Genomic DNA, 12,765 nt, shown 5'->3' with positions numbered 1-12,765 from the left:
AGCAGTAAGTAAAGGAATGACAACATGAGATAGAGAAGACGAAAGAGGCATAAAACACCCAAACTTCACTTACAACAGCAACAACCTTTACATACCAACCATTTGGCCACAAATAATTGCTAATCAGGCTCACCTGTCTCTTCAATTTTCTCTCCTTCTGTGTACCATAGTAGGTCAAGATCTTGAAGCCAGGACACCAACGTTTGAACTCCATCTCCCAGTTAAGCATCACACTAGTTGGTACAATGATTAAGTGTGGACCCCAATTACCTAGATCAAGGACCAAACAACATGTCACACTTAACTTCTGAGCAGTAACTGCAATGTTACTCACCAAAATGCAATAATGTATTTAAGGGAACACACGTTAAATATAAACAGAAATCTTAATCAGAACCTTGCCTATAAAGTGAAAGTAACCCATGCCATCTTCTGGAAAATAAGCCTCGGACACGTGCCTGTAACAGTAACATGTAAAAGTAGGAAGCCCTAAAACTGTACTGAAGTCTTTACACAGAAGGAAGAAATGCACTACTTGAGGGAATCTGAAAGCCAAAAATATCCCAAATGTACAAAAAACTACATAAATTCAAACAACCCCAAAATACATATATGAAGGATGCTGCTCAAATGATCTGCTCTCCTGATGTAGCCACACCAAAACTCCCATCCCAGAAAAAGATAAGGAAGAAAAATTTGAAGATGGGCAGGAGATCATTCTGCAAAAATGCTTATTTGAACAGAAAACGGTATAGCGAATACCTTTAAACAGCTCTAATTCTTTCCTCAGTTGAGAAAAATTATCTTAGTTCAATCACAACTTACTGACAGATTACCAAACAATAAATGACGCAGGAGATGGTGGAGGGCTACAGCATATTTTTCAGGACATCAGAGGCAAAACCATGTCTTATGGCTGTTCCTAACTTTCTTCAATGTACTTTTAATTGACAAAGTGAACAGATGTGCCCTTTTTTTTTTTAAACCAATACAATTGTTCTTGTCTATTAGAAGTGTCGATGATGCTCACATCAACTTTTCATGTGTTGTGGGACGTGAGGAGCACTTGGGTGAAGGTTAGCCACCCCAACCCCTTTTACATTTAATGCCGATGCTTTTGGACACAGAGCAAGTTTTGTTATTAGGAGCAGCAGTCTCTATGCAAGTGTTTGCGGGTTAGGTAAGCAGCATGTTGAGTGTGTGTGCATGCAGGTCTGTCCCCTGTGTAGTGGCATTGTTAGGGAAATGGCTTTTCATCAGGTACCAAGTAGGGTACCAGGGAATACTAACAGCTCTTCTCCTATACTTAGGGATACGTCACCACTAAGCCTTTAAATCATACTTCTGAGTTGCCAGTAAGGTGTAGGAAGGAATACCGCTTGCCATGCCAGGTTTAAAAAGAAATGGTAGTCCTTCCTAGTGAAATACATGAATATTTCAGTCTTTCATCTTTCAGCAGGGGTAGAGTAGTAGGAATGTACAATTGTGTACACTTACCATAAATGCAGATGTTAGAGTACATTCACTGTTGCAGTCATCACATTTGGGTTATCTGCCTGCAGGTAGCCCTCAGCTGGCCTTAATACCAGTCTTTGGATTTCTGCGTTGGATGCTGTCGCTTCTTCCATGACGTCAGGTCATCAGGGGTATACAGCATGCAGCCAACGCCATTACATCAGTTTTTCCTGCCCCAAATGTCAGGTGCCCCCCACAACAAAAAGCAATTTATATGGTATGGAACACCCCCAGCAAAAAGCAAATACACATGATAGAATATATATCAAATAAGGAGAAAAGGTAAAAGTCAAGAGAAGTCAGGGGGGCTGGAGGGAGGGTAACCAGGACTGCAACAGTGAATACACTCCAACATCTACATTTATATTAAGTGTACACAACTGTACTATGTTCTTCGTGTTTCACTGTTGCAGTCATCACATTTGGGTTTATTCCCAAAGCTAAGGAAGGCTGGAAGTAGTTAAAGAGCATTAGGGCTAGCAATAAGGCCCTGTAAGACTGCTGAGGCAAATCCAGCTCTGGATTTAGAAAAGATAGGCAGGTGGTAAATGCTTGTTGAAGGTATGTACAGAGCTCCAGGTTGCAGCTTCCAGGATGAACCTGGTAGGGACTCCTGAGAAATGCAGTAGAGGTAGATGCAGCCCTGGTGGAATGTGTTTTTATCCCCTGTGGGGTAGGTTTTTCCATGGTGTTTGTAGAAGAAATGAATGCAATGTGCTATCCATTTGGAAATGGTTTGCTTTGAAATGGCCTTCCCCTCTGCCCCTGCAGCAAAGCTGGCTAGCAGCTGGTCAGACTTTCTGAGGCTTAGTCCTGTCCAAATAGAATCTAAGCTGTGTACGTCCAGAGAATGCGTTATCCTTTCCCATTTATTCTGAGGATTAGGGAAAAAGGCAAATGAATGGACTGTTTTACAGCCACAATAGACACCACCTTGGGCATAAAGGATGGATTAGTCCTGAGGAAACCCTGCCTGCATGGAAGATAATGAAGGGTTCCACTGCCATGAGAGGCTGCAATTCAGACACTGTTCTTGCTGAAGTGATGGCTGGAAGTAAAGTTGTTTTCCAAAAAAGGAATTTCAACAGCTGGTTCAAAGGGGGGGGGGTGAGCTTTTCCAATACAAAGTTAAGGTCCCACGCTGGAGTGGGAGCTCTCCTGTGGAGTCTAAAAATGTTGGCCCCTCTAAGGAATTGTTTTAGCAGGTGATGAGAGAAGAGTGGTGGCTTGGTACAATACTGTGCTGATATGGCAGAGGCATGAATCTTAATTGAAGAGAAAGATAGGCCCTTGTGGTGCACTTCTGTTAAATAATCTAAAATATGAGGTAAGCTGGCCACAGTTGTGTCCATTCCCTGAGTCTGGCTCCAGGAACAGTATCTTTTCCACTTTTCAGAATAGGATTTTCTAGTACTAGGCCTCCTTGCCTCAAGAATAACATCCAGCATCTGCTTACTGAGGGTTGCTGGAGGTAAACTCAGGGAATTTATCCGGACTGCAAGAGTCAGGGTTTGAAGCTGAGGGTGCAGAATCTAACCCCCCTTGCTGGGACAGCAGGGAGGGGGTCTGAGGCAGGTGCCAAGGTTGCAGCAGTGTCAGAAGCGCAAAAGGGGGTACCAGTGCTGGCATGACCAGTCATGTGCAATCAGTATCGTCCTTGCTTGTCCTGTTTGATCTTTAGTAGAACCGTCAAGAAGAGAGGCCTGGGGGAAAGGGATAAACTGAGAGGCTCTCCCAAGTAAAGGACAGGGCATCCATTTTCCAATCTTGACTGTAGGGAGTTCTGGTGCAGAATTTGTTCAATTGGTAGTTCTGACGGGAGGCAAACATCTACCTCTGGTGTACCCTATTTGTTCCTCAAGAGCTTGAATATTTTGGGTTCCAGTTTCCATTCGTGGGTCCATGAGATTTCTGCTTAAGTCGTATGCCAGTGAATTTAGTTTGCCTGGCAGGAATTGAGCATGTAGGTTCACTTGGTAGATCAAGGCTGTGTTCCACAGAGCCACGGCTAGTCTGCAGAGAGGTAGGAATGGGTTCCCCCCTGCTTGCTTACGTAGCACATAACTGTGGTGTTACCTGTCTTTACCAATATTTGTTCTGGAAGAATAAGGTCTTTGAAGGCTGTCAGAGGATTCTGTACAGCTAACATTTATTTTTGATTGATATGCAGGTGCATCTGTTTTGGTTTCCATTTGCCCTGAATGCACTGCCCTGCCATACGAGTCCCCCATACATAGTCTGATGCATCTGTTAAGGTTTAGGTGGCAGGGGGTAGAGTGAGAGAGTCACTTGTGGTAGCAGGTTTCTGCCCACCAAAGGAACTCTTGGCCTTAGACAAGGAATGATAGGAATCATTGTTTCCAGGTCCTGAGAATGTTGACACCATAGACTTTTTAGATACCAATGAAGTTTCCTCATATGCAGTCTTGCATATGGAATTAACAGAATGCAAGAGGCCATGAACCCCAGGGCTTGCAGGATTTTCCTTGCAGATAACTGGGTTTTTGCGGCCAGTAATTTGAAGTAGGTTGTCAAATGAACTTGTTTCTCTGGAGTGAGGAATGCCATCTGGGAAGTTGTGTTCATGCTTGCTCCCAGGAATACAATCTGTTGGCAGGGTAATAGGTGTGATTTCTTCTCGTTGATGGTGTACCCCAGTGAAGTTGAAGTCTCTTTATAAATGCCAGGTGTTGTAATAGCAAGTCCTGACTCTGCCTGAATCAGGCAATCATCCAAGTATGGGTAAAACTGAATATTTCTCTGCCTACAACATGCAATGGCTGGAGCTAGGCACTTTGTGAATACCATGGGTGCAGTAGATTAGCCAAAGGGAAGTGCAGAGCACTGAGAGTGCATGGAGCCTGCCCTGAAGCGTAGATATTTTCTGCAGGATTCCCTTATTGGGGTGTGCAGGTAAGCTTCTTTTAAGTCTAGAGTTGCTGGCCAGGCATCCTTAGCTAACATAGGAAGAAGCTGTTGAGTTAGCATTTTGAATTTTGCAACCACTAGAAAGGTGTTTAGAATAGAAAGGTCCAGGATAGGACGCCAGGAGTTTTCTTTTCTGGGAACCAGGAACAGTCTTGAATGAAAACCTTGTCCCCTTTGTTCTGCTGGGACAGGTTGAATGGCCCTGATACTGAGAGAGAGGGATTACTTGTTTTTTGGCCTCCGCCCACTGGTTTGGGGGGAGGTCTGGCCATCCACTTGGGGTTGGGAGTGAGTGGAAGTGGTTATCTGTATCCTAGGGAAACAGTTTAAAACCCATTTGTCTTGGGTAATGAGTTCCCAGTTTTCTGCATGCAAGGCGAGCTTTCCTCCTAAGGGAGCAAGTAGCTGAGCAAGGCTTAGTAGAGTTAAGGATAAGTCATTGTGTCATTTTTCCATAGGGGGTGGCTTACTACTCCCTGCTTTGGAAGAGGTGGCCCCCACTGCTTTGATCTCTGCATAGCCTGAGACTGAAGTCTTGGTGGTCTGCTGCTCCTGTGTTTGTACTGAGAAGGCCTGGAAGGGACTGGAAAGGACTAGTTCTTTGAAGGCCAATGCCTACTGAATCTAGGTGGCTGTACTTGTAAGAAATCTTTAACAGTTTGCATAGATTTAGCTTTTTCCTCCATCCTTTTGAGGACTTCTGCTTTGTTGACAAAAAGGAGCTCTTGGTTTAAGGGTGCATCCAGTAATTTAGCTTTAACATGATCTGGCAAGTTTTGTTCCTTAAGCCAAGCATGCCTTCTAAGTACAGACCCAGTGACAGCAGCCCTGCAAGATGCTTCTAAAGCATCAAAACCACATTGCAAAGTATGTTTACCTACTTAGTCAGCAGAATGCATCAACTCTTGTAAAGTTTTGTGTTCAGCACAGTCAGGAATCAACATGATTTTCTGTTTAATTAATCCCATAATATGCTGTTGATACTTTAACATATGAACTGGCAATTTAAAGCCCTAATGGCCAAAGTAGCAGAAGTATGTACCTTCTTACCCCATCTGTCTAAAGCACTAGAAACCCTATCAGAAGGGGCAGGATTTTTGGATTTTGGCAGTAGTAGCCTTAATGCCTTTTGATCCTTGGGAAATGGTCTCTGCATCCGCAGTAGGATTCTTGAAAAGGAATTTGAGAGAGTCAGGCACTCTGTACTAACTGTCAGGTTTCCTGGGAGCTGGAGGCAAAGTGTCTGGGGTAAGGCTGGACTCCAAGAAAACTATCTACAATCTCCAGAACAGGAGGGATAGAGAGGCCTGTGTTGAGGCATGTTTAAAAATTTCCCAAATCTGTCTGGACTGAGAATAGTCCTGGCTTTCCCAGCGGAAATGCTCCCTAAGGATATGCAAGGTTTCACCAAAAGAAAAATCTTCTGGAGGGGAAGCAGAGGGAATGGAATCTTCTGCAGAGTCCTCAATTAGATAAGGGTAAATCCTTGTAGTCAGAAGGAAAAGAGATGACGGATTGCTGATCAGAAGAATCAGAAAGAAAATCAGTTCTAGGTCTCAGAGGGGGAAGACTGGCTTCCCCTAATTAATGTAATAAGGTCTTCAGCCATTCTAATCATTTGTTTTTGAGGCATATGGGCCTAAGAATGTGCTTTGGTCGCCTGTTTTTTAGGCTTAGTGCGAGCTTTAAGGCCTGAGGAATTCGGTATTCTTAGCTTGAAACGAAGTCGACCGTTTAATATGAAAATCAGTAGGCCCGAATACACCCTCAGAAGCCGGTGCCTGCACAGCGGCTCCGGACCCATCCAAGGTAGAGACATCCGCAGGTTCCATGGTCAAAGTATTTCATGGCATACCGGACTCCAAATGGGTCTCAGTAGAGGCCTGCGACTCTGTAGTAGCGGACATCAGGGGCTGCAAAAGCAAATCACTGAGAACCGGCGGATTGGCGACTAGCTTATCGGAAGCGTTGTCGGCAGTTTTGGACCTATGAGGTCTATCTGTCTTTATCCTTACATTTTTTCGGAAGATCGCTAGTGGGATGGTTTACCGAAGCCATTTCGGAGTACGGAGATCGAGAATGAAAGTATTTAGCTACAAAAATAGCCCGACGACGAATACTTCGGGCGTTAAACAAGACACAAAACCGACAGCGAGGGACGTCGTGGTCTGGCCTAAAGGCCTAAACAGGTGACGCAGTAAGAATGAAAATCTCTATGAGGTATTTACTTTCCTCAGGCAAGACAATTGTTAATTTTTTCTGACATCAGTTAGAGCAAGAAAAAAGGATCCCCAACGAGGTACTTATCTTTTTGAAGACTTCAGGTCTGAAACTCAAAAACGAAAATTTCTGGAGTTGGCCAACCGGCACTTGCGAACTGCTTCTGCTTCGGGCACCGCACGGCAAGAAAGACTGATGTAATGGCATCAGCTGCACGTTTTATACCCCTGACGAACTGACGTCATGGAAGAAGCAAGAGCATCTGACACAGAAATCCCAAGACTCTGGTATTAAGGCCAGCTGAGGGCTACCTGCAGGCAGATAACCCAAATGTGATGACTGCAACAGTGAAACATGAAAAACATCCTGTAATACAGTGATGACTACTTACTTAAACAGAACTTTTAAGTATGGCACGCACAGAAATGTACAAGTCCATGATAGGATCAGCACTGAAGTAATGCTTATACTGCAGAGAATACCAAAGCTATCCAATGAATACAAGGTAGCTTATTAACATCCTTGCAAAACAGTGCAGAGAAAGGCAGCTCTGCTCTTGTACCAGTGACACTGCAGACAGCTGTCTATGCTGATGCTGTCTCACAAACAGCCAGAATTGAGACTTTCTTGAAGAATGCTGTTATTAGGTTTGTCATCCCAACAGAAAGCAGTAAGAAAGCAGCACCCAGTTTTTTTGTTTGCTATCTCACACAATCCTATACAACTGACTAGCCATTTTGAAAGTGTCTTTTGTGTTAATAGTGTGCCATGTCTAACCACCTGAAAGGTTGGGAACAAATGATAGCCTATCCTAATCTTTATTTTTAATAGTACCACTGCTGCCATCTATGGGCCCCTGAACAGTGTAAAATTATTCCTCCCAAATTCTTCCAGTTACTGAAGAAAGGAGGACATGTATAGTTTCGTCTGAAGCTCAGTTTTGACATAAAAATGATGCCCTGAAATTCATCAACGTCCAAGTCTCCAAACACAAGGTTCCTTACCATGTCCTGGCCATCTACAGGTCACCCTCTATGACCCACAAAGCACTCAACTCTTACCTACGCCTACTACAGACAATCACCATCCAACCAAATACCCTATTCATTGGAGGCTAACTACCCGCTTTAGACTGGGCGGTATATACGGCCTCTAACTCACAGGCACATAATTTCCTAGGCTTTAACACAAACACCCTGGACGAGAGTGTGCACTCCAACCACAGGATCAAACATAATAGACATACTTCAACATGGGAGAGCATTGCACCCCCCCCCCCCCCCATCCTTGTCACATCCTCACTGGTCGAGGTCAGACCACAAAGCTGTCTAATAAAAAAATAAAAAAAAAAAAAAAAAAACCTGGAAAACCCAATGAACCCTGTAAAACTTAAAGCAAACTACATTTTAATCAAAAATGTACAGCTCCCCAAACCCAAGAAAACAGCTACGCTCCCCAAACCCTAAAAACACAGCTACACTCCCCAAACCCTAAGAAAGTACAGTTTTGTACCTACCATAAATGTAGATGTCCGATAGGTATGCATCTGCAGCCATCACATATGGGTTGTCCTGCCTCAAGCAGCCCTTCGGTCGGCCGGATTCCAAAGTCTGGGTACGGCGTCGGCTGATGTCGCCCTTTCCCCGACGTCAGAGCGCCTGGGGTATAAAAGCGTAAGCCGATGTCATCTTCCTCAGTTTTTCTTGCCGCGTGGTGCCAGAAGCAGAAGCAGTTCGCAAGTGCCGGTCGGTCAGCTCCTGTAATTCAGCTACCGAAGGACTTCAAAAGGAATGGGTGCCTCCTTGCTTGTTTATGTACCACATAACTGTGGTGTTTTCTGTCCTTATTAGCAGGTGGCCTTGATGCAGAAAGAGTTTGAAGGCCTCTATTGCATGTATCACTGCCAGCGTTTCCTTTTGGTTTATGTGCATGCGTAGCTCCCTTTTGCATCATAACCAAACTGCAAAAAATGGTTGCTAACCTGCTGGGAGTTATGTACCAGATCCTGAAGAGATTTGCGATCTAGGGGTTCAGGTGAAGACCGTTTCTTATGCAATTCATCTAACAAATACTCTTGGTACTGTATCATATGAAATTGACAATTTAAAGCCCTCATAGAAAGAGTAGCAGAAGTATACACTTTTTTACCCCATCTCTCTAAAGCCCTGGACTCCCTTTCAGAGGGGAGTGGATTTTTTGTAGTGGCAGCTGCAACCCCTTTAGGGCCCTAGGAAATAGTTTCTGGATCAGCAGAGTGGGCCTTGTAAAGAAAATGATGCGAGTCCGGGACCCTGTAGTATCTATCGGGTTTGACAGGGGCCGGAGGAAGAGTGTCAGGGGTTATGCTAGACTCAGAGTACACATCATCAATGACATTCAAAACAGGAGGAATAGCTGAAGGTCTATGCTGAGGTAAATGCAGAAATGTTCTTAATCTTTTCCTGGAATCAGAGAATTCCTGGCCCTGCCATTTGAAATGCTCTCTCAGAGTGAAGGGTCTCCCCGAAGGACAGTTCTTCAGGAGGGGAGGCCTAGGGGATAGATTCCTCTGCATCAGAATCCTCGTAGGCCGAAAAAACCTCCTCCTGGTAGTCCGAGAGAGCAGAGCCATCAGAGGCCTCCTCTGAGGAGTGGGGATCAGAGGGCTCAACCCTGGGCCTTTTGTCTAGAGGAGGTTGAGAGCCCCTGTCCGGATGGGGTTGAGAGCCCCTAATTAAGGAAATAAGGTCCACTGCTAAAGTTAGAATCTGTGAACTTGTAGTGGGTCCCTGAGGAATAACCCTGGGAGGCATAGCTTTTGTGTGTTTAGCAGCTTTAGCCCTGGTGAATGCCTTTATGGACATGGATGCAGGAGGCCTGGCTGCACCACGTGCTGGTGTAGTTTTGTCTAGAGGAATGGTGTCGGAAGTTTCCAAGACACCAGTTTCAGAAGGAAATTCAATAACCGACTTAGCAGGGGCCTCCAGGGCCGAGGTTGTCGGTTGAGCGGTTTCGGGGGTCGGAAGTACCAAGGACTCTGTTTCAGCTGAGACACTCGCGGTAGGCCTGGCTGTGGTTTCAGCCGAAACCGCTGCCCGCGTGTGTCGGTCCTTGTCCTTCCGTTTCTTTGTTAAAGGTGAAGTCTGAGTCTCCGACGGCATAGTGTACGAAAAACTAGCCCCAAAAAATTCCTCTGCAAACTCCGCCCGACGTCTAAGAGAGCGTTGGTTGAAGGAAGCACAGGCTGAACAGGCCGAGACGTCGTGGTCTGGGCCTATGCAGGGGAGGCAGTAAGAGTGGAAATCCTTATGAGGTATTTGTTTCCCACTAGTTAAGCAATTATTAACTTTATCTGACATCAGCTGAGGCAAGAAAGAGTCCCCAACGGGGTACTTAGCTTTTGAAGTCTTCGGTAGCTGAATTACAGGAGCTGGCCGACTGGCACTTGCAAACTGCTTCTGCTTCAGGCACCATGCGGCAAGAAAGACTGGGGAAGATGGCGTCAGCTTACGCTTTTATACCCCAGGCGCTCAGACGTCGGGGAAAGGGCGACATCAGCTGAAGCCGGACCCAGACTTTGGAATCCGGCCGACCGAAGGGCTGCCTGAGGCAGGACAACCCATATGTGATGACTGCAGATGCATCCTTGAAGGACATCACAGCTACGCTTCCCAAACCCTGAGAACACAGCTACTTGTGCAGAGCTATTTAAAGAATCCCTGCACAAACAGGTACATCACTGCATTGAAGCTGTTGTACCTATCAGAAATAGTACAGTTTTGTACCTACCATAAATGTAGATGTCCGATAGACATGCAACTGCAGTCATAACATGTGGGTTTTCCTGCCTCAGGCAGCCCTCGGTCGGCTGGATTCCAAAGTCTGGGTCCGACGTCGGCTGATGTCGCATTTCTCTCCGACGTCAGAGCGGCTGGAGTACATAAGCATCAGCCGACGCCATTTTCTTCAGTGTTTCTTGCCCCAGATGCCAGGTGCCCTCCAAGGAAGGCTGTAACCAAATCGGAAGACAAAAACAGGATTCCAAACAAATAAATGAGCAATAAAACAAATACACCATAACAGACATCCCCAGCTAAGAGTAAAAGGGATAGGAGTGGACCCTAGGCATAGAGGGGTATGGAGGGAGGGAAAATCCGACTGCAGTTGCATGTCTATCGGACATCTACATTTATGGTAGGTACAAAACTGTACTATGTCCTTCAAGAATGCAACTGCAGTCATAACATGTGGGTAGAATACCATAGCTTAGCTGGGGGAGGAGGTATGCTCTAGGAAAGAGATGGTGTGGCAATCAAACCCAGCAGGACTGCCGAAGCAAAGCCTGCTCTGGATCTGGAATAATAGAGGGAGATTGTAGTGTTTGGAGAATGTATGCACGGAGCTCCATGTAGCAGCTTCTAGAATGTCCTTGGTAGGCACCCCTCTTAAGAATGCTGTAGAGGTGGCTGTAGCTCTGGTGGAATGTGGTCTGACATTGGCTGGAACAGTCTTTCCATGAAAGGAATAACAGAATCTGATGCAATGTCCAATCCATTTAGAAATAGTCTGTTTTGAAATTGCTTTTCCTTGGACTGCAGGTAAGCTACAAAAGTTGTTCAGACTTCCTACTGGCCTTGGTTCTGTCCAGGTAGTATCGAAGTTGTCTGTGAATGTCCAAGGTATGCAAAAGTCTTTCCCCCTTATTCTCAGGATTGGGGAAGAAAGCAGGCAGATGAATGGCTTGATTTAGAGAAACCCTAGATACCACCTTTGGCATAAAAGTAGGGTTGGTCCTTAATGAAACCCTGTCTCTGTGGAAAATAATAAAGGGTGGCATTGCCATTAGGGCCTGTAGCTCCGAAACCCATCTTGCTGAAGTAATTGCCAACAGGAAAGCTGTCTTCCATGAGAGAAATTGCAAGTTAACTGAAGCTGCTGGCTCAAAAGGAGGTAGAGTCAGTTTTTCTAAGACAAAATTGAGGTCCCAGGCTGGCACTGGGGCCTTTCTCGGTGGCTTAATGTTCTTGATTCCCCTGAGGAATTTGTCTTAGTAAGGGGTGAGAGAAAACAGGAGGATCAGTGTTGTATCTAGCTGAAATAGCAGATGCATGTATCTTTATGGAAGAATATGAGAGGCCGTTCTTTAACATATCTGCCAAATATTCCAAGATGAGTGGGATGATCAACAATGATGCATCATGTCCCTTGCTGGTATTCCAATTGCTGAATCTTTTCCACTTTGCTAAGTAAACCTTTCTGGTGGATGGTCTTCGAGCCTCCGTTAGTATCCGCTGAAATTCCTTGGAGAGAGATAAGCTGAAGTTATTTATGGGATCTCCCAGGCTGTTAGCTGCAGTGTCTGAAGATTTGGATGCAGTGTTTCGAAATTGTGTTGAGTCAAAAGTAGAGGCCACTGAGGGAGGGCCCACCTCCTGGTGTGACATATGCTCCATAGTAGTGGGTACCAGTGTTGTCTTGGCCAATCCGGAGCTATTATGATTCCCTTGGGCTTCTCTGCTTTGATCTTTAGTAATACTGAGGTCATCAGTGGCAGAGGTGGAAATGCATAGATTGCTAGGGAGTTCCAGTTGAATGAGAGGGCATCTATTTTCCAAGCTTTTGGATGGTATGTCCTTGTGCAAACTTTTGGTAGAAGATGGTTGAGGTGAGAGGCAAATAGGTCCACTTCTGGCTTGCCCCATGTCGAAGTGAGTTGTCTGAAGGCCTTCGGATGTAACCTCCACTCGTGTGGATCTGTGAAATTCCTGCTTAGGCTGTCCGCCAACACATTGTCTTTTCCTTGAACAAACTGGGATTGTAACTGGATGTTTAGGCTCAGTGATTTCTCCCAAAGCTGCATTGTCAGTCTGCAAAGGGGGTAAGAGTGGGTGCCCCCCTGCTTGTTTATGTACCACATCACAGTGGTGTTGTCTGTCCGTATCATTAAATGGCCTTGCTGGAGTTGGTGTTGAAGAGCCTCGATGGCATGCATTACTGCCAGCATTTCCTTTTGGTTTATATGCAGATGTGTTTCCTTTGGAGACCACTGTCCTTGTATACACCTGCCTTCCATGTGCGCCCCCCATCCAAGGTCTGAGGCGTCTGTAGTCATGGTCTGTGTTA

At 45.4% G+C, this 12,765-nt stretch overlaps 1 protein-coding gene across 1 annotated transcript in view; it reads right to left on the bottom strand.

Annotated features, from left to right (window-relative positions):
• Positions 1-12,765, bottom strand: part of LOC122814504 (Snf2 related CREBBP activator protein) — a 3,617,155-nt gene that overhangs the window by 2,155,346 nt on the left and 1,449,044 nt on the right. The window contains exon 11 of the mRNA XM_044087079.1: positions 134-270. Coding sequence (XP_043943014.1) covers positions 134-270 — 137 coding nt within the window. The remainder of the gene's footprint in view (positions 1-133; positions 271-12,765) is intronic.

This window comes from Protopterus annectens, chromosome 10.part0 (assembly GCF_019279795.1).
Source record: "Protopterus annectens isolate FY-2018-M chromosome 10.part0, PAN1.0, whole genome shotgun sequence".
Taxonomy (NCBI): domain Eukaryota; kingdom Metazoa; phylum Chordata; order Ceratodontiformes; family Protopteridae; genus Protopterus; species Protopterus annectens.
This window is presented reverse-complemented; position numbering and strand designations above follow the sequence as displayed.